This window comes from Vicugna pacos, chromosome 4, assembly GCF_048564905.1.
Source record: "Vicugna pacos chromosome 4, VicPac4, whole genome shotgun sequence".
Lineage (NCBI taxonomy): Eukaryota > Metazoa > Chordata > Mammalia > Artiodactyla > Camelidae > Vicugna > Vicugna pacos.
Genome location: NC_132990.1, coordinates 559,629 through 586,465, shown reverse-complemented (window position 1 = coordinate 586,465; position 26,837 = coordinate 559,629). Strand labels below are relative to the sequence as shown.

The 26,837-nt window shown below is 47.2% G+C and overlaps 1 protein-coding gene across 2 annotated transcripts; it reads right to left on the bottom strand.

Annotated features, from left to right (window-relative positions):
- Positions 1-944: 944 nt before the first annotated feature.
- On the bottom strand, positions 945-26,601 carry LOC140695941 (lactoperoxidase-like). 2 transcript variants are annotated; one of them, XM_072959053.1, is made up of 13 exons: positions 26,523-26,601; positions 22,611-22,688; positions 21,308-21,392; positions 17,349-17,509; positions 16,214-16,331; positions 15,634-15,763; positions 14,674-14,880; positions 13,138-13,462; positions 11,439-11,599; positions 3,271-3,523; positions 2,237-2,410; positions 1,336-1,573; positions 945-1,149 (listed from the first exon to the last, which is right to left on the bottom strand). In XM_072959053.1, exons 1-13 carry the CDS (start codon positions 26,599-26,601, stop codon positions 945-947), a joined length of 2,214 nt encoding a protein of 737 aa, XP_072815154.1. The 2 variants fall into 2 exon arrangements, with proteins under 2 accessions (XP_072815154.1, XP_072815155.1); XM_072959054.1 differs by lacking the exons at positions 17,349-17,509; positions 21,308-21,392; positions 26,523-26,601 and having other exon boundaries at positions 22,611-22,686.
- Positions 26,602-26,837: the final 236 nt, after the last annotated feature.

Sequence of the window (26,837 nt, the reverse complement as noted above, 5' to 3'; positions counted from 1 at the left end):
CAGCTGGCTGACCCAGGAGGGTCACTTTTAAAGAATTGATGAATATGCATCAGGCAGCAGCACTAGGGATGTTCTGGAGCTGCCCGCCCATTGCCCATCAGAGGCTGCACAGGCTCCAAGGACTAGCCTAGAAGAAGAGGGTATTTCCCTGAAGGGCCTCTGGAAGGGAAAGTAACTTTAGCTCTGGGGGGATCCAGGCTTGGATCTCCTCCCTGTTGACCCCTTGGCACTGCCCTCTCTTGCCCATCCATGGTTTTGGCTTCTTTTCCCAGGAGCCTCTTGCCTCCCCCTTTTCTTTAAGAGCACTTGCAAATCCCACCAAACTGTGCCCTCTCACCGCACAGACTCAAGCACACGGCCTCTTAGTGGTGAGACACGTCTGAACTGTAAACATCTAGTTACTTATTTGGCATTGATTCCCAGGCCTGTCTTCCAGGGGAACAAGGTCATTGCCAGTGCCTGTAGTCAATCAGCGATGTTTATTGAGCACTTACTGGGTGCCGAGCACCATGCTGGGGGCTACCGGACACACTTAGAAGCAGGCTGTGGTCCCTGGATCAAGGCGTTTACAATCTAATTCAAGGGGACAGGAGGAAAGATACACGTGCAAAGGCCACAGCCTCAGCCAAGACTTGTTTAGGAGAGAGGATGGGAGATATCTGGAAAGCATCTCAAGTGGTCCAAGTCTTGACAGAAAGGAGGATTTCCACAGGCAGAGAGGATGGGGGAATGCGGATGGGAACAGTGGGATTCAAGAGGAAGCGCTGGAGAGGCCAGAGCGGCTGGCCTTGGGCTGGAGCGAGGCTGGGGCGTGTAGAGAGACCCTGCTGGAAAGAAGGCCTGGGACTAGGGTGTGGTGCTCTAAGGGACCAGGTCATTGAACTTGCTTGAAATGGCATCATGGACCAAAGGGTGCTTTACTACACAGTGTGGAGTCCAGGCCCCTAATTCTCTGAGGCCCAGGGTGAGAGGTCTAACTTATCAATGGCTGAGCAATCCACAAAGCCGTGAGGGTAGCTGTTGGCCTGGAAGGGGTGCAGCGGGACCTTGGTGATGTGGGTGTTGTCACAGACAAGGCGTGAGAAGGACATTTTCTGTAGAGACTTCTGCTGCTTCTTAGTGAAGACCCCAGGGTTCTCCCACCAGAACCTGCAGAGACAGACGCAGAGTTTCTCCATCAGCCCAGCTGTGGGCCCCTCTCAATTCTGTCAAAGGGTAGGAACGAGGTCACTGGGGCCGTGCCGAGGTCTGAAGTTAGTCCTCAGGCAGGACATCGGGACGCCCCCCGCAGAGAAGTGCCTCCCTCCCCACCTTCCCCACGGTGGGGTCACTCGCCTGTCTCCATCTCGGATCTGCCGGAACTGCCTCCCCAGGAGGCAGGCCAGGAGAGGCCCCACCCGGCCCCTTTTATCCAGGGGCTCAGCGATGCCCCCTAGCCAGATGTCGATGTTGTCGGGGGTCCTGTACAGATCCAGTAGCTTCTTAGCCAGCTTCTTGTTCTTCAGCACTGCATGCAGCTCCTTCAACGTCTGGGGCTGTGAGAGGTCACAGAAGCCTCTCCAGGAGTTGTACCCTAGGGCGGAGAGGCTGAAGCTGTCTCATCCCAGGGACTTCTTGCCCACAGTCTCTTTGGGGGACATGCCCACTGCATCAGCCCCAGAAAGTCTGGATTCGCAACCTCTGGGACAGGGTAGGCAGGAAGGAAGCCATTGTTTTATACTGTGGCACTGAAGCCTAGAGAGGGCTAGTAGGTTCTTTGGGGCTTGCTCTGGGTCCAGGCACTACTCCAAGCACTGTACAAATATGTAAACTGAGGAACAGAGATGTTAAGTAACTCGCCAAAGGTCACACCACTAGACAAGGTGTCGCCGAGATCTGAACCCAGGCAGTGTGGCTCTTAAGTACTACATTTAAGAAGGCCCAAAAATCATTGCTTTCCCTCTACGATCCATTTCTTAATATTTTCGGGGCTTTAAAACTGGTTTTAGAAGTCAGTTGTTGATTTCTTTTTCGTCTGAGGAGCTCAAAGATAGTACCAGATGTGTTTTCTGGTCTCTGCATTAGGGAGACTGGAAGATTCCATTTCACAGAGGAACAAAGTAAGTTTTAAAAATGGGCATCTTGGTCTTCTGTTTTAAAACTGATCAGAGCCTCAGGGCTATAGAAGAGAGTCCGCAGGAACCCTGGGAAGCAGCCACAAGTTCCCCAGGCATGGCTGGACCCCTGGCCCACTCACCGGGCATCCCATGGTCCCGGCACCGCTGTATGTTGATGGCGGCTAGGTCAAAGCCGTGGATCGTGTAAGGGGGCTGGAAGAGCTTGTTGCGCAGGTCGCCCGACATCATTCTCTTCTGACTCAACAACTTGGACTTCTTGGCCAGCAGGCCCCGTACCAGAGGGTCAATTCCACCTGCAGGGAGACCAGGCCCTCATGGGGATGGGGGTAGGCTGGGGACATCGTCCACTGCTGTCCGCCCCTTCCACCAGACATTTTCTCGTAGGTGAAAGAAGAGCTAACTGAATCTTTTGGGCTGGAAGTGGGGAGGGAAGAGCCTGCTGTGGCCTGCAGGGTAGGCTGGGGGCCGGGGTCCAGGTCAGACTGCACGCCTTCGGGGTGGAGGGAAGGGGGCACTCCGGGGGTGACAGCATGAGCATCAGCCTCAGGGACTTTTTCCCAAGCTCTAGTTCAGAGAATTGGCTCCTTCTCCTGACATATGTTCCCGCAAGGAACTGTGCAGCAAGGGAAGAGATGGCAGAAATCAAATGCACTGATTTGTCAGGACTTAAGGAAAGCCAATTTCATTACAGCCCAGCCCAGGAATCCTAAGCGGAGCTGTGTCCAACCTTTGGCACTTAATGGAGGTGGAAAGCCGTAGAGAAGGCAGAAAGAGCAGTTTATTTACCAGACCCATGCATTCTTTCTACAGCAATCAGAGAAGCCTGAGACATGGAAAGAAAGCAGAGAAAATTCAGCAACTTAAAGGTCAGAGGAGAAAGTAAAGAATAATAGCTAAATTTAGTGACCACATTCTGTGTGTCAGGAACCACTGCAGACTAAGTTCTATCCATATATTTCAATTTTTATATAGCCTAGTGAGATAGGTATTATTATTGTCCCCATTTCACAAATAAGAAAACTGAGGCTCAAGGGGGGTGAATTCACTTGCCCAGGGTCACACAGGAAGTGCATGGAGTCTGACTTCCAAGCCAGGTTTCCCCAGAAGCAGGCTGCAGAGTGAGACAGCCAGGTGCTGCCCTGAAAGGACATACCATCTTTGACTATCCTCCAGGTGTTGAAGAAGAGGGTGTGCAGGGGAAGCTCTGGTTCTGGACCCCATGGCTGATAATTCTCATCCAGGCGGGACATAGTGGAGGGGACCTCCAAGTGGCCAAAGCGGAAGGCAAAGGTGAAGACATTGGAGATTCGGGGATCCACAGATTTGTTATAGCCTCGATATGGAGGGATCCACTTCTGCATCTCATCACCTAGCACAATGGGTAGATAGTCCCTAAAGGTGATAATCTGGAAGGAAAAACGAGTTGTGAGAAAAGGGCATGAGGAGACGTAAAACCTCTGCAGAGCGAGGTGGGAGAGAAGCCGCTGCCAAGAGGGATGACTGGTCAAAAATCAAGGATGGCTAATGGATAGCACATGTGTCCAATTCCCCTTCCTATGACCCTGGCAGACATTACTAATTGATCATGACATACTTTCTGCTGCTCTTTCATAATTTGTCTCCATGTAGGCTTTACCAATCAGTCACTTTAATATGGCCCTTGAGATGTACTCTCTTTGCCATCTTTGCTATAAGTTTACGACTTTGAAGCTAAAGTGACAGTCCTTATGCATCACTTTAACATGATGAAGTCATATTCTTAAACTTTTCCCCATAGGCCAGGGTGAGAGGAATGAAGAACCACAGGAATGATTCACAGGGTAACCAAGGAAAGTTCATTCAACCTCCAGTTCTCAAAGAAATGCTGCACTACAGAGAGATCTGTTTTTCATTTTGTTTTGCTCAAAACAATGAACCAACATAAAGTGAGAAAATTTGGAAATATCATGCCACCACTTAACTCAATAATTATAATAATTGTTTCTTCTTTCGAATCTTTGTCTACAGGATACCTAGTTTTACATAACTGTAACCCTGGAGAATGCATGCTTTTGCATTCTGCTTTTTCACTTTAAGTTTCTCACATTTCTACCTAGCTCCCAACTATTATATAATTAAATGTGTATGATATTCTCTTGCACTCGTGGGTCCTTCTTTTATTGTTTTACTCTTTGGTTGCTGCCCATTTCTTCAGCAGCTTAGATCTAAGGATGTCATCCTTGGAGCAGGCAGTCTGCGCCTCAGGCTGTGGGAGTCAGCAGGGGACAGACCCCTGCCTCTGGCCACAGTGACTGGCTCAGCTGTGGCACCAGACGAGGCTGGTGAGTCAGATTCTCTCTCTCAGGAATTTAGATTTCAGAGGCAGCTATCCTAGACTGTTTCTGGTGGCGCCTGATCTGAGGGACAGATGGGGTGATATGCGCTGTCATTTCCTACCATGTGTAGAAAAGCAGGGAAAACCCATCTGCAGAGAAGGAGAGTGGAGAAGTGAAGAGAGGAGCAGAGAGGAGGGAGAGGCAGAGCGGGAGTAGCTGCCCTAATTCCAGATGGTTTCCAGGCTCTGGCTTTAACCCTTTCTGAGGCCCAGCTACAGTCCCTGCCCAGGGGTTCCGGGAGGAACCCTTACCTGCTTCCACTTGTCTAGGGTGAGCCAATACAAAACACCTGTGCTAGTCTGGGTGGGCTTCTTCCTCCTGTAGTCCAAGAAGCCTCATTGCAGGTGGGACTGCGTCTCCCTCAAATTCATATGCTGAAGCTCTAACACTCTAGTGGGACTTTATTAGGAGATAAGGCCAGTTAAGATGTAATTAAGGTTAAATGATGTCATAAGGGTGGGGCCCTAGTCCAATAAGACTAGTGTCCTTACAAGAAGAGAGAAGTGCATACATGGAGGAAAGACCATGTGAGGACACAGAGGGAACACGGCCAAGCCAAGGAGAAAAGCCTCAGGGGAAATTAGACCCGCTAACTGCTTAATCTTGGACTTCCAGCCTCCAGAACTGTGAGACAAAATAAATTTCTGTTGTGTAAGCCACCCAGTCTGCATTATTTTGTTATGACAGCTCAACCAAACGAATATAAGCCTCAACTCAGATAGTCTTTACGTAGATATTTTTAATTCTTTGGATGATTTCCTACAAACATCTCTAGCAGCAAGATTTCTGAGTCTAAAATTTTCATAATAAATGTTGAATTCTGGAGACTTTTCTAAGAAATAAATGGAAATAGATCTTCGATGGTGAAGAGCATGTGCTTCTGGTTCCAGAATGAGATGGAGTAGACTCATTTTTCCTTAGTCTTCCCCACTAAATAGAACTAAAAACCTTGGAAATTATTCAACAGACAACAATAAATAGACTGTAAAAGCTGGAAAGAAGGTGAACTGGATAAGAACCTCAGGACTTGAGGAATGACAATAAGATGAGCTCCTACACATCCCAGGCTGGGTCCGTGAGAAGCTGGCACCCTGGAAGCTCCAATAGGAATAGACAAAAGAAGCTATGAAAAGCCTTCTCTCTCTTTCTGGAGAGGACTGGGTCAGGGGAAATTCAGCAGGGACCTAGCAAAGAGCCCTCAAACCCACCTCACAATCCAAACCATTAGCCATCTTTGCTCTTGATACACAACCCAGGCTGGTGAATGGTCTGATCTGCCTGCAGCAGTAAAGCCCCGTCTCTCTGTTCTTCATCCATCGGCATAGAGACTCAGGTGCAGTGGTTTCTGATCCTTTAGAAGATTTCCTAGCAACAGAAGGGAGCCAGGAAAGTACCTTCCTGCCCTACAGACAGAGTCAACAGGGATTGAGTTGAAACCCCAGACATACCAGAAGAATGAAGCAGATGAGGATACCATTGCAAGGGCTCAGGAAACTAAACTATCTTTGGAACTAAAGCTCACAAAGTATGCCAGAACCTACATGCCAAACCTAAATAGAGTAACTGCATTCTTAAACAGAAGAATTAAACAGGATCAAGAATCTTGTCTCCTAACATAATAACTGAAATGCCTAGGATACAACTGAAAATCACTTATAATGCCAAGAACCAGGAAAGCCACAATTTGAGTGAGGAAAGACAATCAACTAATGCCAATGCTGACATGAATCAGCTGTTGGAATCATCTGATAAAGATTTCAAAGCAGCTGTCATAAAAATGCTCCAACAATCCATTATGTTATCTTGAAACAAATGAAAAAAACAACATCTCAGCAAAGAAGTAGAATTTTATTAAAAAATTGAAATTATAGAACTGAAAATACACTAACTGAAATGAAAAACTTGTTGGCTAGACCCAGTAGTACGGTGGATGTGACAGTGAAGACAGACCAATAGAATTCAGTCAATCTGAGCAACAGAGAGAAATAGACAGAAAAAAACTCCCCAAACTGCCCCCCAACCCTCAAACAAACCAGAACCTCAGGGTTCTGTGGGACAATAATAAAAGATCTAATATTCATATTAATGGAGTCCCAGAAGTAGAGGAGAAAGGGAGTGGGATGAAAAAGTACTTGAAGAAATAATGTTTGAAAACCTCCCCATACCTTTACAGATTTCAGAAACTGAATTTCAAACAGAATAAATCCAAAGAAAGCTACTCTAAGACACATCATAATTAAATTTCTGAACACAAATATAAAGTGTTAAAAATAGCCAAGGAGAAATGACTCATTACCTATAAAAGAACACCAATTTGAATAACAGTAAATTTCCGATCTGAAATCACGGAGGACAGAGAAAAGTGGTACAACATTTTTCAAGTGCTGAAAGAAAAGAACTGTCAACCCTGAATCTAGTATCTGGTAAAACTATTCTTCAAGAATAAAGACGAAAAAAAGACATTCTCAGATGAAGGAAAGAGAATTTATTGCTAGCTGATGTATCCTCAAAAACTGGCTAAAGGAAACTCTCTAAGCATAAAGAAAATGATAACAGAAGAAGGCTGGGAACTTCAGAAAGGAAATGAGAACAGTGTAATGGAAAATAGAAGCAAACAGACTGAATTACTTTCTACCTTATGAGTTTCTTTAACCATAGCTTATGGCTAAAGCACTATCTGATGTGGTGCTAAATGTAGGGACCTAATGGAAGTTAAGTTTTCTACACTTCACTGAAAGTGATAAAACACTGACACCTGTAGGTTTTGATATGATGCACATATGACAATACTGAGAACAATTACTAAGAAAACTATGCAAAGTGATATACTAAAATCAAAATGGACCTCTAAAAAGTGTTCAGATAACCTACAGGAAAGCAAGGAAAACAATAACAATAGAGGAATGAGAAACAGGGAACAAACAGGAAACAAATAATAAAATGGCAGATTTAAGCCTTAACACGTCAATAATTACTATACATGTAAATGATCTAAATGCACCGATTTTAAGACAGAGATTGGTTGAGCAGATTAAAAAAAAAGTGGCCATGGCTCTGGGTTTAATCCCCAGCACCTCCATTAAAAAACATTTTTTAAAAAAGTGACTTAAATTATGTGTCGTCAATAAGACATATACTTCAAACATAATGACATGGGTAGGTTGAAACTGGTGGAATAAGATACATCATGGAGACATTAATTTTTAAAAGCAAGAGAGGTTATATTAATATCAGGTGAAATCAACTTCAGAGCAAAGAAGATTACAAGGGACAAAAAGGGACATTGCATGCTGAAAATGGATCTATCCATCAAGAAGATCAAGCAATCCTAAATGTTTATTCACCAAGAAACGGAGCTGCAAAAATACATGAAGCAAAAATCGATAGAACTGAAAGAAAAAATAGACAAATTCTCAATTATAGTTGGGGACTTCAACACCCTACTCTGAGCAATTGATAGAACCACTAGAGAGAAATCAGCAAGGAGACAGAACTGAATAGAACCACCAATAAATGGGATCTAAGTGACGTTTATAGAACACACCACCCAACAACAGCAGAATAAAAATATTTTCGAAGGACCTATGGAACATTCAACAAGATAACCATACCAGGGCTATAAAATATATCTTAACAAATCTAAAAGAAATGAAATCATATATTCTCTGACCATGATGGAATCAGACTAGATATTAATAACAGACAGGCAGCAGGAAAATGTTTAAACACTTCTAAATTAAATAACGTACTTCTAAATAGGCCACAGGTCAAAGAGGAAGTCTGAAAGAAGATAACAGCAGAAAATACATATTGAGTGAAAATGAAAAGAGAACATATCAAAATTTGTAGGCTGCAGCTAACTCAGTGCTAAGAGGGAAATTTATATCACTTACTATACTTCTGTTAGAAAAGAGGAAAGCTCTCAAATTAATACTCTAAGTTCCTACCTCAATAAACTAGAAGGAAGAGCAAAATAAACCCAAAGCAAGCAAAACAGGCTAAAGAAGAAAAATCATATGATCATATAAATCAATGCAGAAAAACCACTTGACAAAGTTCCACATCTGTTCATGGCAAAAACTCTCAGTAGACTAGGCAATAGAGCAGGACTTCCTCAACGTCATCTAGAGCAGCTACAAAAAATTCATAACCAACATTATACTTAATGATGAAAACTTGAATACTTTTCTTCTATTATTGGGAGATAAGAATGTCTGCTCTCACCACTCTTGCTCAATATAGTACAGGAAGTTATAGCTACTGTAATAAGGGAAGAAAAAGAAATTTAAAATGAAGAAATATAACTGCCTTTATTTGCATATGGCATGATTATCTATATAGAAAATCCCAAGGAATCTACAGAACTCCTGGAACTAATTGAGTTCAGCAAGGTCATAAGATACAGAATCAGCAGATAAAAATTGTCAATTATCTGCAAGCTTCAAACTCCCAACTTACCCTTTCCCTGTACACCAGAAATTGACACAATATTGTAAACTGACTAGTATTGAGTGACTTCAATTAAAAAATCAGTTATATATTTATACACTGATAAGAAGTGGAAACTGAAATAAGAGATGTAATATTTATAATTCCTCCAAAGAAAATGAAATTCTCAGGTATACATGTAACAAACATGTGTAGGCCCTTGATGATAAAAATTACAAAGTGCTGAAGAAAGAAATCAAAGAAAATCTAAATACTTGGAGAGACATACTATGTTTATCTACTGGAAAATTCAACATTGTAAAGATGTCATTTGTCCCTAAATGGATCTATAATTTTAATACAATTCCTATCCAAATCTCAGTAAGATTTCTTTGTAGACATAGATTAGCCTGTTTTAAAATATATATGGAAAGGGAAAGACCTTACAGTAGCCAAAATAATTTTGAAAAAGAAGAAGAAAGTGGGAAGAGTCATTCTTCCCAATGCTAAGTCTTATTATGTGGTTACTAATAGTTATTAATTATACACTGTAGTAATGGTGTAGGAATAGACACATAGGTTGATGGAATGAAACAGACAATCCAGAAATAGATTCACATAAACATGCCCAAATAACTTTTGACAAAGGAACAAAAGCAGTTCAATAGAAGAAAGACAGTCTTTACATAAATGGTGCAGGAGCAGTTAGACATCCGTAGCTCCCCCGACCAATGAACCTTGACCTAAATCTTATGTTTTACACAAAAATTAACCCCAAATAGATCACAGACTTAAATGTAAAACATAGAACTATAAAAAGTCTAGGAAAAAAAAAACAGGAGAAAAATCTTTGGGATCTAGGACCAGGGAAAGAGTAAAGACTTGACACCAAAAGCACAATCCATGAAAGAAAAAAACTGATAAATTTGACCTCATCAAAATGAAAAACTCTTTCTCTGCAAAAGATCCTGTTAAGAGAATGAGAAGACAAAGTACAGACTGGAAGAAAATATTTAAAGTCACATATGTGACAAAGGACTCGTATCCAGAATATTTAAATCATTCTCAAAACTCAACATTAAAAGACAAAATCCAATTTGAAAATATGCAAAATACATGAGCAGGTATTTACTGAAGAGGATATCCAGATAACAAAAAACACACGAAAAGATATTCAATATGATCAACCATCAGAGAAATGCAAATTAAAACCACCATGAGCTATCACTACATACCTAACAGAAAGGGTGAAAAAAAATTAGTAATGACACCAAATAATGACCAGGATGCAGAGAATTTGGGTCATTCATACATTGCTGATGGGAATGTAAAATTGATACAGCCACTCTGGAAAACAGTTTTGCAGTTCCTTTTAAAACTAAAAATGGACTTACCATATGACCCAGCAATTGCACTCTTGGGCTTAAATTCCAGACAAATAAAAACTTATTTTCTTGCAGAAACATAGATATGAATGTTCATGGCAGCATTATTCACAATAGCCCTAAACTGGAAACTATCCAAATGTCTTTCAATAGGTGAACGATTAAACAAAGCATGAGATGGTTCTCAACAACAAAAAGGAATGAACTATTGATATATGCAATGACTTGGATGAACCTCAAGGAAATTATGCTGAATGTGAAAAGCCAGTCTCAAAAGAACACATACTGCATGATTTCATTTATATAACATTCATGGAGTAACATAAGTGTACAGATGGAGGATGGATTAGTGGTTGCCTGGGGTTAGGAAAATGGGAAGGGGGAGGGTGGCTGTGGCTATAAAAACGTAGCCCAAGGGCATCTTGTGGTGATGGAAGTTAGGTATCTTTATAGTGGCGGTGATTCCATGAAACGACACATGTGATACTATTGCCTGGAGCTACACACACACACACATGCACCACACATGAAGATGATGAAATCTGAATAAACTCTGTAGTTGTTATCAGTGTTAACCTCCTGATTGTGATCTGGTGACATAGTTCTGCAAAGTGTTAACACTGGGGGAGGTGCATGTACATGTTTGGACAACTTCTTGAGAATCTACAATTATTTCAAAATAAAATGTTTAAAAAATAAGAATCAACATATCGCCCTTTCTACATCCCTTCTAGTCAACTGGCCAATCAACAATAGCAATTAACTGTGCCGGTGACATGTGGCTTAAGTGCAGAAAATTTTTAAAGAAGATAATCCGATCAAAACAACTGGAATAAGTGTGCTGTCACAGTCCCAGGAGTGATGGAGCCTACGGTCCCAATGAGGGCACCTGGGTAGGCACACTGAGTGATCACGTGAGACTGACTCTCCAGTACTCGGAATCCAGGGACTCATTTTGGGGCCGAGAGGCAGAAGAAGCACAGGGGAGGTTTACAAGAATGAGATGATGGGAAAGCAGCAGCAGCAGAGCAAGGGGGAACGCAGAGGGGCTAGCGGGAGGTGTGGGGACCAGCAGAGAGCAGGGTCAGGAGCGGGAGCGAGGCTGGCGTGTGGCGCAGTGCTCCTGGGCCCACCTGCACGAAGGCTCCCAGGATTTTCCGGGCTTCCTGGTAGAGCTTCTCTCCATCCCAGCGAGGGTTGAGTCTCTTTAGTTCTCTGGCCAGACGGTTGTGCTCTCGGAGAAGCAGGGTGTGGGAAGCGGCCAGGAGGATCTGCTCTGAGGCTCGGGAATCTCCTGAAAGCCTGCAAGGTAGGAAGGTAGGTTCCCCGGAGCAACCCCAGACCCCAGGGACATGCATGAAGAAATCAGTGACAATGTCCCAAAGAGAACCTCTCCTAAGCCCCTCCTTCCAGTTAATTTAAGGGAAGTCAGGTGGAAAGAGATCAGGGTTGGGATTCATAGATTTGAATCTCAACTCTACACACACACTTTTAGCCGTGTGACTTAAGACTTCACATTTCTAAGCCACCGTCTTCATATCTGGGAAAATGGGGCTAATAAGGTCGACCCTCAAGACTGACAGAAAGACTACAGGTGACATTAAAAAATTAAAATTTGGTAATTAAATCCCAACTGCCTTCCAAGATGGGACCCACAAATAAACAAGGGGCTTTTCATTGTGTGGAACAACTTTGAAGGTTTTAGGAATCCAAGTTTGAGAGTAGGGTCCAATTCCTCTGTGTAATACAGGATGAGATAGAGGCAATTGGGAGGGACGGAGGAATAGGATGGGAGGTCAGATAGATGGTGCAAGACCGGATCTTTCTCTTTGTGTCCTCCAATCTTCAGGAAAGTCTGTTAAATTCACAAATGCTTAGTCATACTGGGTAATTTTTGGGGGGGAAAACAGGCAAAGGCTTGGTCTGGATTGATGTGAGAGATGCAGGGACACAGCTAAGAAAAGATCTGGCCCTACAGACTGGCCTCCTGCCATGTCTGGGCGGCAGGGGGCTTGCCCCGGGGGAGTGGATCTTTAGAAGAGAGAAAGCCTCCAAAAGCCAAAGGCAGAGAGGACCAGGAGGACAGGAGCCCCCAGAATGAGAATTTGGTTGTGCACGGGCTGTATGGAGTAGGGGCTTTGTGCCAAGTTTATAAAAAGCATTAAAGCTATATCTTCCTCTTCATCTAGAACTTCCTCTTCTAGGAAATTATCTTAGTAAAAAATTTTTTAAATGTGCACCAAGATTCATCAACAAGGATGCTCATTAACTTAAAAACAACAACAAAAAAATCACAGGAAAACCAGAAATGACTTGAATGTCTCCAAATCGGGTTGACAAAAATCAATTATGACAATAAATGTCACGGAATACCAGGCAGCCACTTAAGAGCCCACTGTAGAAGATGGTTTCATGATGTGATGCATGAAGGGAAGTCATCAGATTACAGAGCATTATTTCAAGTGCAACCTCAATGATGTAAAACAATGTAGAGCGATGGGATAGAAAAAAAACCTGGGAAGATAGGCATTCAAATGCTAAGAATGATTATCTGTGGGTGGTGGGATCTTGTGAATTTTCTTATTTATTTTTACAGTGAACATACGTTCTTAGATTCTGTATTCACCTGGGCCCTTCTGCCAGTCCTGGACAGTGCCCGGGGCGGTGGTGGCTCGGTGTGTGTTTTTGTAGAAGATGATGAGAAGGAACAATGGTAAAGCCTCCCCAGAGGCTGCCCAGGGGCCTCGTGAAGTTTTTCTGGCCTCCCTCTGCTCTCAGTCCCCAGGATAACCCCCTTGTCCTTGGGCGCCTCTGTTCCCAGCCTAAACTCACCCGCCAGGAAGCAAGGCACTTGGGCAGTGGTGTTGATGACCTCACAGGGGCTCGGCTTCTTGTTGACAAAGGGTGGGTAGGCCAGCCCGTGGTCCCAGAACTCCTGGTTGACGGCCATGAGGCCCAGCGGACTACTGAGGTCACGGAGACGGCTGGCCAGGCTGGGCTCAGAGCCGTACACTAAGCTGGCGTCCAGGAAGGAGGTCAGGGCGTTGATCTGCTCTCGGGTCAAAGACTGATAAGGTGGATTGGGGCAGACAAACCCAGCTCGGAAGAAAGGCATGCATTTCCCTTGAGTCATCACCTTGCGGTCATTGCGCGGGAACTGCAGAGACATTAGGGTGACTGGGCAGAGGTGGTACAGCTGGTAACCCCAGGGCAGGTCCAGATGCAGCTGGCAAAAATGCTGATGGTGTCCTCCTGGGACCCTGGGACCACACGCTGGCTCCTGGTGCCTCCTGCTGACACTATACGTCTTGGGCCCCCAATACCTTGAAGTTCATGACGTCCCGCTGTGGAAAAGGGCTGAAGGGATTCATCCAATCTTTTATAGCAAAGGTTCCAAATTTTTGGTGCTGAGGGAGTCCTCCGACCCTGGCACAAGGAAGCAGAACACGAGACAGGAAAGGGTTTGTTAATAATAACTGCTAACAACAGCTACCATTTGTTTATTTTGGCCCTTCCATGTGCTAGGCATTATGTATACTTTATCTCACTCTGGTCCTCATAAAACCCTGTAAGGTAGGTAATTTGGTCCCATTTTACCCAGGAGAAAACCGAGGCTCAGAAAGGTTGAGTCATGTGCCCAAGAACTTACAAACTGCAAAGGAAAGATGTGGGATTCAGAGCTAGAGTGACTTCACTCCATAGCTCATGTTCTTTATAACACAGCTCACAGCCTTGATTTATTTCAGTAAAGAAATCACTCTCTAACTGTAAAATCCCTGAAGAAAAGGTGCATCATGGCAAGTTCCTTGTCCTTCCTGCTGGAAATTCCCATAAATACCGGCTGCTCATTCTGACTCATCCATCAGGTTTCAGCTTTTTCTGGAAGGAGCCGTCCTGGACCCCATGGTGACTTATAGCAACATTCCACAAATTTTACTGTGTATGCAATGAATCTCCTGGGAATCCTGATAAAATGTGGATTCTGTTTCCCAATGTCTTGGACAACAATATCTTGTTGTACTTCTAACAAGACCCCAGGTGACACCGAATGCTGCTGGGCCGGGGACTCAGACAGCCCTCCCCAGCGCTTCCCAATTTTGCCGTTAGTGGTTACTCGTCCATTTCCTACACAGACCCTTCGTCCTTGAGGGAAGGGACAGTGTCTCATTTGCCAGGCACGGAGTAGATGATTAATGTCTATTTACTAAGTAAACGAGTGAGTGAATGAATAGATGTGTGAGGCTTGGGAAGCTGTCAAATCAGCATTCAAGACCTACCAAGAGGTCCTGGCTGACTGCCTGGCGGGGAACGTCTGCTACCTTAGGGAGGCAGGGGGTTTGTCAGGGACGCGCAGTTGCAGTGGCCTACCATGATGGGGAAGCAGTTGTCTCCCTGGATACAGTGCTCATCACACTGCGCTTTGGAGTACTCGCTGCTCCCCAGCTCCGTGTCCGGGGAAAAGTCCAGGTCGTGGTCCACAATCTGACCCCACTGCATGAAGAGCAGGGACCTGTTCTGGTCCAGAACACCCTCTTCATTCAGGTAGCCGACAATCTTGTTGGATACCTCACGGGCCTACGGATGGAGAGAGAAGGAGAGGGAGGAGAAGATGCTTCAAGGATTTAGCTTCAACTGCAGTTTATTGAGTACCTATGATATGATAGGTGTGTTTCACCCTTACGACAAGCTTGTGAGGCAGGTGGCGTTACTCCCATTTTGTAGATGTGGAGACTGAGTCCTAGAGAGGTGAAGTCAATTGACCAAGGTCCTACAGCCACAAAGGGCCAGGTCTGTATGACTGGATGGCTTGCAAGGCCAGTGCCCTTTCCACTCGGAGAGGGAAAAAGAAAGACAGGCTGTTTTCTGAAGCCAGTGCCATGGAGATGCCCGGTGTCTGGGATTAGGGGAGGGGCTCTGGGAAGAGGGCCTGCCAAGTCAGATGAGGCCAACAGAGAGGACCTCTAGGCAAACAACGGCTGGTGCACTCCAGGGGATGGGACAGGGCAGGCGCCAGCGGGATGCAGCAGGGAGGCCATCTGCCTGGGAAACCCCAGGGCACCTGGTCTGTTGGCAGCTGGGAAGTGACCATCACATAACCGGGCTCCGGGACCCGGGCTCTGCTGCCCTCTAGTGGCACTTGGGGGAACACTTCCAGGGAGCCATTCCAAATCTGCACCTCTCCGCCTGCGGCTCCACCGCGCACCCTTTGTCCTGCCACCTATTTCTTCTTCCTTTCCTTGAGTGTTTGGGGAGTGCATCCCTCCTCTTCTGACTCCCATCCTTCACCTGCCTGCCCGGGGCTCTCCCCGACCCCGGGCCTGCGCTCACCAGCGGGAGAGGGAAGCCGTTCCGCCTCTTCCCCCGCGTCCAGCCGAAGGGCAGGGAGAGCCCGTCCTCGTACTCTGCCGGCAGCCAGCGCGCCAACGCCTGGTTGGCGGCTCCCAGGGCGGGGTGCCTCCTGAAACAGCAAGACCCGTCCTCAGCCTCGGCCGGTCGGCCCCGGGGTCTGCTTGTCTGAAAACGCCACTGGGAATCCCCTGGGGAAGGACCTGGAGCCTCTGAACAAGGGATAGGGGGCCCGGAGGAGGTGCTTCTCAACTGTGGGGTGTCTGGGCTACTCTCACCTCCGAAGGCGCGGGGCTCCTCTGCACCGGGGAAAGGTGCTGCTTCCAGTGGGTTACAGTGGTCTCTAGAAGGTGGGGAAGTTAGGGGGGTTCCAACAGCACAGATTCCAGTGGGACGCTAGTCCAGGAGGGTAAGGCAGTGGGAGTTCTGCCTGTAATGTCCAAGTGGCAAAGTCCTGGCTGGGTTGGGCAGGGCAGGTGGCCTGGGCAGGTGGGCTGAGACTAGTGGGCTGTTTGTGGGGATGGGAGGCACCTGCCTTCTATACCCACCCATGGCCACTCACCCGTTATTACAGTCTCCTGTGATGGTGCGGTAAGGGCTGTTCTCATCACATTTCACCACGGAAACTGGGACGTCACAGCCCACCTCCCAAGAGAGTGCAGTCAAGTCCAGGCTGGGGTCTGAAAGAGAAGGGATGCCAAGTGGGCTGGATTCTTCCTCCGCTTTCCGTGTTTCTGTGGACACCAGTTGGGCTGGACTCTCTCCAGTTTCTGTGGTGGTCCTGTTCCTGGCAGGATTTAAGTGAGGGGCGCTGTGGTCTTGGGAGGATAACACATTGGGAAGCTTTAGGCATCAGAGGCTTCCACGTGGGCACAGAATGGAGAGACCTCCTAATGCAGGCTGTGCTCCATCCCAGTGCCCGCAGTGAAAGGGAGGCAAGGGAATCTGGCTCTGGGGGCTTCTTTGGGGGGCTCATTTGTGAAAGTTGGCAGAGGCCCCAGCACATTTTGAATCTTGGAGTCCAAACTGCTCCCTGCTTCTCCCTACCTTGTCCCAGTTTCCTTCTTTTGCAACTTTGGAATTTGCCCAAACACCCAGGCCAGGGATCTTCATCCACTTGATGTTTGCCCAGGGAGAACTTGTAGCCTCTTCCTCGAGTCATGACCAATCCCCTCCCTCCGTGACCCTCCGTGAGCTGTGCCATTCAGTAGGGGGTGGGGCGGAGGGGTTGGGGAGGTCATGACCAGTCCATCAGCTCATTGTTTCAGCCCCACAGCACCCAGAACAAGAGGGAAATCTCATCACCTGTGACATAATCCCAGTAAATCCCCTCAACACAGGTGGCTTAAACTGGCCCTTTCACAGGCAGAAGTGGTGACACTGTGGTTTGGGACAAGGAACTGGTGTTTATTGACATTAGTCCTTCCTCTAAACAGAGACCTAACAGATGGCGTTATAACAAAGAGCATGAATGTCCCCTCATTGCGAGCTGGCAGTGGGACCTTGCTGGGCCTGAGTTCCTCTCTCTGCAGGAAAGAGCATGGGCGTCGCTGAACTCAGCCTCTCCTTGCTCTGCAGGTCTAGGAGAGAGAGAGGCGATGGCTCCCAAGAGGAAATGCAGCTTTTGCTGGCTTCTGCTCTCCCCTGTGGTGAGATGACCCCTTCTTGCCATCAGAGGACTGGTGAGCTTTCTGTACCTGTGACGTTGGTCTGGGTCACTTTCTGCCACAGTCTCTTTAAGGACTCCTCCCACACCTGCCCATTGTGGATGGCTGTGCGCGTCCGGCCCTTGGCATGCTTGAGGTACTCTGAGAGCTGTCGAGTGGTGGGCACCTCAGAGCTCATGGCAGCCTTCAGCCTACAATTGAGAGCAGTGGGGGAGTCACGACCTGGCCCCCGGGCTTCGACCCTGTAGAAGGGGTGTGAGGCGCCGTGTGTGTAGGGAGGAGCTGGGTGGGGGGTGGGCAGCACGCCAGAGACCTCCCCCCACTTCTGTGTTCTCTTCTGATGCCTCTGGAAAATCTCTTCTGGGAGGAGGAAGCTACAGCATGTCTTTAAGCTTTGTGACGTCTGCTTCTGAGGGAAGGCAGGCAGAGGAAGGTGAACCCTTCCTGAATTAGAATTGGCAGGTGGCAGCTGTGCTGGCTGCTTCCAGATCTGTTGGGGAACCTCAAACTCACCTTAGTCCCAGGATGTACGGATTTAGGCTAAGAAACCCCTGACCGTGGAGCTGGCCTCTCATCGAGCCTCATGGACTGAGACTTCTAGAAACACCATGCCTCTGGGCCTCCAGTTCTGCCCACGAAAGCATCCTTAATTCCACCTGGCCCTAGAGTGAGACTGGGGTTTGTTTAGACGTGGCTGGAGCATCCAGCCTCTTGCTGCCCATTTATTTGGCCGGATGTTCAGCCTTTTTATTCTTAATTTCCCATGTATAAAATGAGAAGCCAAAAACCCTTCTACTACTAAGAAATTGGAGATTAAGGGCAAGATGTCAGAAAGTCCCTCTATGAGAACCTCCAGCCCCTGTGGTGCTCCGCTTCCTCATGTGTGAGATGAGGGGACTCCAGGAGACGATCTGTAAGACTCTTCACAAACCCCCTCTAGACTCAAGGCTCTAAGACTCAAATATTGGAAGTGGCTCAAATTCTCACAAAGACATCCCTGCTTTGGGAGTGAACTGCACAGGCTGTAACACCTGGCCTGTCCCTGTAGACCAGGTTATTAACTCTATTTCAGGTGTGAGGGGGCCTGGTGTCTCAGCCTGAGGGGCTACGTGGCTAATTACCAGACCTACGTGCTTCTAACCTCCCCTCCACCTTGGTGAAAAAGAACCCAAGAAGATAAACCTGCTGCCTTTTGTTGCAGGAGACCTTGTGGCCCAGGGACCCAGACTCCTGCAGGTCCAGTTTGGTAACCACTAGCCACATTTGGCTATTTAAATGGAAATTCATTAAAATGAAATACAATTAAAAATTCAGTTCCTTGGTGCTCTGGTCACATTTCAAGTGCTCAGTAGCCGCATGTAGTCAGTGGTTCCTGTATCGGACAGCACTGACCTAGAGTTTGGGCCTAGAGGTCACGTTTGAACCCTGGTTCCACCAGGATGGGCGTATGGATGTGACCTCCCAGTGAGCTGTGCCTCCTCTGTGAACTGGGAATCAGTGTCGCTGACACCAGCGCCCGTGGCCTTTGCAACATGCTGTCTGGGTTTGACTCCTGCTGCTACTTACTGGTGGCCTTTGGGCAAGTTACTCAACCTCTCTGTACCCAGTTTCCTTATCCACAAAATGTGGATAATGGTGGTAACCATGCAATTTGATCATTTGGCCTCAAAAACAGCTAAATCCTATAGTTGGGTTAAGCACTGCATAGGATTTGAGGGAGGAAGGAATGAGAAAGGCCAAGAGCGGACTCTGGCACAGAATAAAGCCACGTGCCTTAGCACCAGGCCACCATCTTCATCAGCCAGGTCCCAAAGGGTCCCCCACCCACGAACAAGAAAGTGGGGTTGCTGGGCCTCCCAGGGTTTCACCGAAAGTTCCCATGCAAGGTCCTATGTGCGCCTTCCTTCCTCCTGGGCCAGGGCTCCGTGCAGCCTCCTGCCTGAACCTGACTCACCCGGGAGGTACCTCCTGCTTTGCCTCAGGGTGGGGCTCCCTGGGGGGAGGCAGGGCCTTGGAGGAACTCTTTCCATCTCTAGGCCTCCACCCTCGACCTAGCCAGCATCCTCCCCCACCTGGATGGCCGCAGCAGACTCCTAACTGGGTTCCTGGCTCCTCTCCTGTCCTTCTCCCGTCCAGCTCCACCCCACTGCCGGAGGGAGCTTTTTGGAATGAAAAGCAGGCCAGGCTGCTCTCTGACTGAAGCACTTCCTTGGCTCCCCGACGATGTGTGTGAATCCACATGCTTACTGCATCCATGCTCGTGACCTTGTGCAGTCAATGCCTCTATCTAGTTCCCAAACATTTTCATCACCTGCCAAGGAGACCCTACGCCCATGAACAGTCACGTCCCATCCCTCCCTCCTCCTCCCTGGTACCCACGAATCTGCCTCTGACTCTTGGGTCCTCAGGCTCTGCCTGCGTGCTCCTCCTTTCCTACCACTGCCACCAGCACCAGCCTCTTTTCTGTTTCCTGAGCACCCTAAGCTCTTGCCTGCCTCAGGACCTTTGCTTCTGCTGTTCCCAGACCCTGGAATGCCATCCCCCCAGCTCTCTACATGGCTGGCTCTTTCTCGCCCTCCATCTGGCTTCCCGGATCCCTGCACCTGGAGCCGCAGCCACTGCTCTGTTTATTTCCTTTCTTGTCCTTCTCACAGATCGTGAGTTGCTGGATTGTTTGTTTGGGTGCTTGTGAACAAGATGTTTAAACGTAGATTCTTGACATCTCCACGAGGCCCCAAGTCCAAGAACTAACCAGTGGGGGCAAGTTTGAAAGCAAGGCTGGTGGTCCTGTGCTGCGCAACTCCCAAGGGAGGTGCTGAACACTGATTTTGTGGCTTTTATTCTGCCCCACCTTCGGGCTCTGACAGGATTGACATTAGGGAGGGAGAATTTTCATTCGGAGATGGTTTCCCTGCTGCCACCATGGGGCTTCCTCTTTGGACTAATTCTAGTGACAAGGGACTTAACAGGCAGCTCCACTGTGTGTTTGTGGCTGGTGATTGGCACCTGCCCAAAAGGCCTAAAGAAAACAAGAAAAGAAGAGGCGGCTGGTGCTCTGAACCTAAGAGCAGAGTAAGCCAGACAGGGCGGCCCTGGGCCCCAAATCCGCACATCCTCCAGCAGCAGGGGAAAGTCTCCTGGAGCCTCTTTAAAAAGGACCTGACTCAAGAAGGTGTGGCGAGGGGAGAGGGAGTGAGCCCCAGGCTCCTGGGCTGAGGGTTGGAGCTGTGAGCTGCTGGCCGGAAACTTCTCTGGGTCAGAGAGTTGGCAGCAAATCTCTGAGAGCCAAAAAGTGCCCAAGGAGGGAAGGCGCTTCTGACCCACCCCCCTTCCACCCTCACCCTCAGGCATTAAGTTGTCCCGGTGACTTAGACTTTGCCATCCTGCCCCCCTCCTACCTCCCCCAGCTCTACCCCTAAGAGTCAGAAACCTGGGCTGGGGGAGGGGGACAAACGACCAGGCGCCCTTCTCTCACTGTGAGAGCAGGAAGCAGCACTGAGCTGAGGAAAGTGAGACGCTCTCGGCTTCATCTTCTCATGCTGACATTTGAATTCCTGAAAGGACACTGTTCTTGGGACTAGAAGTGACCAGAGCACATCTTGTCCTCTAAAAGTCAGCCCAAAGGTTATGGGACCGCTTGAGAGTTTACTCAAGGGCCAAGGAGGAAGGAAGCCCCAGGAGGCAAGAGAAAGGTGGCCCCTCAGGCTTTCTGAGACTCTGGTATGCGTGACCCAAGGAATCACTCAGCCACGTGGAAGAAAGTGCTTGTAGGGTCAGATTAGACATCCCCTTCACAGTAACTTAGAGGCTGAGGATTTAGGAATTGTGGGCTGTTACTCCTACTTGCCACACACGCCCGCAGGTGAGGGTGGAAGGGCAGGTTGTATAACCGCGTTGGCTCCCTGGCTTGTCAGGGCTGGCCCAGGTGTGCTCATCATGAATGGGAAGCCCAGGAAGGGGGACACATGCGGTGTGTGCGTCTCACCTACCTGGTCCGGGAATCCAGGAAAGCCTTGTTGACGTGAGCCTTGACCTGACGCACGGCGTCAGACATGGCGGCAGCGGTGGTCTGCGCTTGGATGGGGAGGAGCAAGGAGCAGGGTATCAGACTCCACTCTTTGGAAAAGCCTTTGCTTCTGTTTCCCTCGTTCTCAGCCATTAACCCACCCCTCAGATCTGAGCAGGCAGATCAAGATTGAAAACATTCACCAGGAGAAAAAACCTTGAATGGTAAGAATACTCTCTGATTCTCAGTAAGCTGTCAGTGTTGTTCTCAGGAGTCCACTACAATATAGTCATCCCTCAGTATCCACAGGGATTTGGTTCCAGGACCTCCCAGGATGCTCAAATCCCTCGTATAAAATGGTATAGTATTTGCATACAACCTATGCACATCTTCCCATATTCTTTCAATCATCTCTAGATTACTTATAATACCCAACGCAATGTAAATGCCATGTAAATAGTTGTAAATCCAATGTAAATGCTATGTAAATAATTGCAAGAGTGGGTATTTTTGTGGGGGGGAGCTTTCTGGAATTTTTTTTTCTGATTACTTTTCATCCACTGTTGGTTGAATCTGCTGATGCAGAACCTGCAGATACTGAGAGCTAATTGGACCCAGTGATGGGATTCAGAAAGTCTGTGACCACTCAGGTTGGCTCTGGCTGCTGGTGCGGAATTTTTTGGTTCTTGGTGAGGCGGACCCGTAAGCTAGTCCATCAAAGGGCTTGGCTGATCACCAGGACCCTGAAGTAGGGAAGGGGATGGAATAGAGTAAAAGTGAGATTCCTTGTTTTCACTCGTACTGGGGTCTGGAGATTGGGGGGGCAGGATATAGTCTCTAAACAAGGAGGGTATAGTGGCTTAAATAATGCCCCTCCAAAATATATGCCAACTGGAACTTTATTTGGAAATAGGGTCTTGGCAGATTTACCTAATTAAGATGAAATCATATAGGTACAGGATTAGAATGGGTTCTAAATCCAGTGACTGGTAGTCTTATAAAAAGAGAAGAGGACACACACAGAGAAGAAGATCATGTGCAGATGGAGGCAGAGCTTGGAGTGACGCAGTTATAAGCCAAGGATTGCTGGGAGCCATCAGAAACTGGAAGAGGCAAGGAAGGATTCTTCCCTAGAGTCTTCAGAGGAACATGACCCTGCCAACACTTTGATTTTGGACTTCCAGCCTCCTGAACTGTGGGAGAATAAATTTCTGTTGTCTTAAGCCACCCAGTTTGTGGTCCTTAGTTACAGCAACCCCGGGAAATCAACACAGAGTGGCCCTTACCAGTGGTGTCAGATGCTGCAGCCTGGAACAAGGTCAGGGAAGCCAAAAGGACTGGGAGATGGAGAAGGACCCGCATCACTGAAACGAGACCCAGGATCATGGCGTGAGCCTTGGAGAGTCCCCATGGTGGGGAGCTGGATCACAGAAAGGGGATGATAAAGCAAAAACAGCCCAGAGAATGCCAGACACCCTGACATTGGGGCAGAGGAGGGGAAACCACAGTAACTAAGCATCTCCCGTGTGTGCAGGTCCACGGTAGGTACTGAGAGATGGAAAGGAAGGAGCTCAGGCTTCGGGGTCAGGAGGTCCTACATTGTAGTTCTCCACGTGCTCTAACTAGCTCTGTGACATCGGGCAGGTTACGTAACATCTCTGGGTCCTTGGCCTGCCATGTGAGGGGGTTGGACCAAGTGACCCAGGATGTCTGATTCTGCTCTGACAGCCTGTGACTCAAGATTCTGTACCTGTCTTGTCACCGGTGACAAATGCTGTTACCAAATCTGGTACACATCTTAGGAGTTCCCCTTCCCCTGTCCCCTCAGGATGAAAGCCGTCCTCCTCTGGCCCAGCACAAGAGAATGTGCCAGAGACACAGATGCTCAGTTTCTACCTTCAGAAGCCGGCAGGGGCTTTACCCCCTCTCAGAGAGCCATCTTGATGGGAACACATGAATGAAAGTTGTGACAAAGCTCAAGGTGCCCCGGAGCTCACAGCTGTGTGCCAGGTTGCCTGGAGAGATTCCAGCTCTTCAATTAACCCCTGCATCGTGAGCTTTAAACTCTGACCCTAGATTGTCAGATTAAAAGCATGCAGCTTTGTTTGCTTTGGGGCTTAGGGTGTTCATTAGATTTGGTGGAATAGACCCAAAATATCTTTCAAGGAGATACTAGCTCCAGCCTTGGAGGTGGCCATGGAATACAGATGGAATGATGGTGTATCTAGACTGTGTTCACAAGAGGTCCCCATAGTGTGCCTTCACTGACTGAACTCCAGAAACGCACCCTGGAGAAGGTCCTCAGATTGGCTGCCCTCTCCAGATCTACTTGACGCTCCCTAAGAGGAATCGTGGGTCTGGAGTTTTGCCTGAGAAACCATCCAGGTGGTCTTCCAGACATTCTCCGGATAATCTCCAGAAAAGGAGACCTGTGTATCTGGACCAGATAATTTCAGGCCCCCCTGACACCCCCACACCTCCTCAGTCTTTCCCTCTGACCTTTGATGATCTCCCTAAATAATTTTTATCTTGTTGAATGTACTTTTTGTAAGCTTACTCGAGAAAAAAAAAAGACAAAGTATGAATAAATGCCTATCTGGTCAAGATTCTCTCCAGCACTTTTTTTTTTCCCAAGAGGAAATCTCAGACAGTTGAGATTGATGCCTCAGTGGGCTCCTGTCCTTACACCTCTACGAGTGGAAACATTGTCCTCCTTTTTGTGATTTGAGGAGATCACTGAGCCAGCAGAAATCTAGCCTTTCAAGAAAACAAAGATGATGGTTTTGGAAAATAAAAAGCATCATTGATATTATTTTATTATTAAAAAATTTGGGGGGGTAATTAGGTTTATTTATTTATTTGTTTATTTCTTCTTCATTCATGCATTCAATGGAGGTACTGGGGATTGAACCTAGGACCTCATACATGCTAGGCATGCACTCTACCACTGAGCTATACCCTCCCCAATATTATTTTATATTGTGGTAAAAACACATAACATAAAATTTGCTGTCTTCACCATTTTTAGCCATACAGTACAACAGTGACAAGTATATTCATACTGATGTACAAGAGATCTCTAGAACTATTTCATCTTGCAAAACAGAAACTCCACCCGCTAAATGCCAACTCTAATTTCCCCCCTCCTCTCCTCCCAGCCCCTTATCATTGATTTTTTTTTAAGAGAACTGATGAGTACACAAGTATTCATTATATTATTCTTTCAATGGCTAATGTATTTTATAATAAATCAAAAACAAAAATTAAAAGGTTAGTCTATGAAAAGATGTATCATCTGAGAGAGACCAAGGAAGAAAAATATCGTAGCCAAAGAAATAAAAGTTGAGAAATCTGAACAGGAAAAGGTCCTTAGATACTCATTTATCCTCTCCTTTTCTTGGAACCCCCTTCATACTTCCCTCACTGAAAAGTGGTAGGTGGGAACCTCAAGGCCAAAGCTAAATTATTTTCCATGTCTTGACTGTCTTTCCTGGTGGGCGTGAACAAAGCATATGGGACAGAAAGCCGAGCCAAGCAAAGTTCATGCCACTGGCGGCAGGGGGTGTGCAGAAAGATCCTGGAGGCACACTCCAGAGCCAAGAGGCTTCTGGGATGTTTGAATATTTACCCACATTCTTATCATCATGCTCAGTGCAGAGACCATTTCCCAAGCCCTTTGGTTTGCATCAAAGCTTGGAGTCTTCCCTGGGACATGAAGCACTATCTGGAGACAGAGCTCTTTCCTATGCAATGCCTTCTCTGCCCAATAAACTCCTATTCATTCTTCAAAACCCAGGCCAAGTGCCACCTTTTCTATGAAGTGTACCAGATTTCTCCAGGCCAAGTTAGGCCATTTCTTTTTCTGTCCTCCCACAGTGCTTTACTCATATCTCATGTTACTGTTTCCCCTATGGAGATCATGAGCTCCTCAAGAGCTGTATCTTACTGGCTTTTGTTTCTTCCAGTGCCCAAGCCTAGTGTTGGTACAAAATAGGTGCTGAGTACTTGCTGAATGAATGAAACCCCTAGGGCAGAGAAATCCAACATCTGGAGGGTGCAGAGGCAGAGGGTGGTGATGGTCCCTTAGCAGGGTCCTCCCACCTTAATGTGCCTACTCATCACCTAGGGAACTTGTTAAACGCAGATTCTAACTCAGAAGGTCCTAGAAGGGGCCTGAGAGCCTGTACTTCCAACAAGCTCCCAGGTGATGCCGATGCTGCTGCTCTGCCGACCACACTGAATGTCACGACCTCCAAGAGTCTGGCTCTCAGACTTGCTCAGAAGTCACCATGGGGGCTACAGGAAGGACTGAGAAGGGAAGGCATCAGGAGGATGCTTTTCCGTGAATGGTGAGAGGTCTGTTGAGGGTGGTGGGAAGGGCCAGTAGGAAAATCAACAAACACCCCATCACCCCCCGAATGCTCTGTTTGATCTTTTGAGCAGTTCCAGTATCAAGAGAAGAATGGAGAAGAGAGAGTTCTTATCACACTCTCTACTGCAGAACAAAATCCACCTGAGCCATAGGGTTTGGGACACCTAATTACATTTAAAAATAAAAAAACTGATTCAACCACTCCATTCTCCCAAGACAAAGCCCATCTAAATATCGCTGCTTTCATAAATCTGATTGAGAACCAAGTGTCCATACGGCACTCAAGACACCTGAGACTAGACATTCAGGGCTAACTAGATGTTCAGGGCTGCTGTCGGAAACATGAGCTGCTGGAAACAAGATGAAGATCCGAGAGCCCTGGGTCAGGGAACCCTTTAAAACACTGCAGACTTTTCCCTATAGTTTGGTGGTCGCATCATATCACACCAGTCTCAAGAACACCATGTGTCATTCTGTGACTAATTTCCCCCAACTTTCTGTGTGACCTGGACCCGTGATCTCTCTGAAGCCTCAGTTCCCAACAGGATGGATGAGAGATCTATGGTACCTTCTAGCCCTAAGAGTTTATGATTCTATGACTCAGTTTTCAGACTCAGAAATGCCTCCTTATCCAACAAAGGGATTCAATCACATTCTCCCTTACACAAAATGGGGATGACCTGCCAGGGTGGCAGCCAGAGCTGGCAACAGAAAATGCCTGATGAAGACAAGTCCAAATCCAGTACCAAGCTTTCTGAGAAGTCTTTAGGAAATTTCATCATCAACTGCACAGAAACCAGGAAAGATTAAAATTAATGACTCTTACCTGCCAAGCGCCTTGGCCTCCTGTGGCAGCCAGGTGTGTTTCTCTGCTTGAAGGAGTTGGTTTTTATACCATCTATCATAATTTATTTCTGGGAGAGGCCCAGAAGGAAAGATTTTGAGGGGCTGATGTGGCTTGGAGGAGACGCTTAGGTTCAGCGGGAAACACCCTTTGACTCTAAGGCAGACGCATGAGGAAACTGCAGAATGGCAGGGACTGGTTGATACAGTATCACTGACTCTGGGTGAAGCAAAATCCTCTTCTTCCCATGTTCCAGGTCAAATACGGAGTCCTGCTGCAGTCATGGAAGGCAAACCT

Coding starts and splice junctions, on each gene's coding strand:
- LOC140695941 (XM_072959053.1), bottom strand. CDS start 26,601: ATGATAGATGGTATAAAAACCAACTCCTTCAAGCAGAGAAACACACCT. Junction 17,510..21,307: donor TTCCTGGATTCCCGGACCAG/GTAGGTGAGACG, acceptor TCTCAATTGTAG/GCTGAAGGCTGCCATGAGCT. Junction 16,332..17,348: donor GACCCAGACCAACGTCACAG/GTACAGAAAGCT, acceptor CTTCTCTTTCAG/ACCCCAGCCTGGACTTGACT.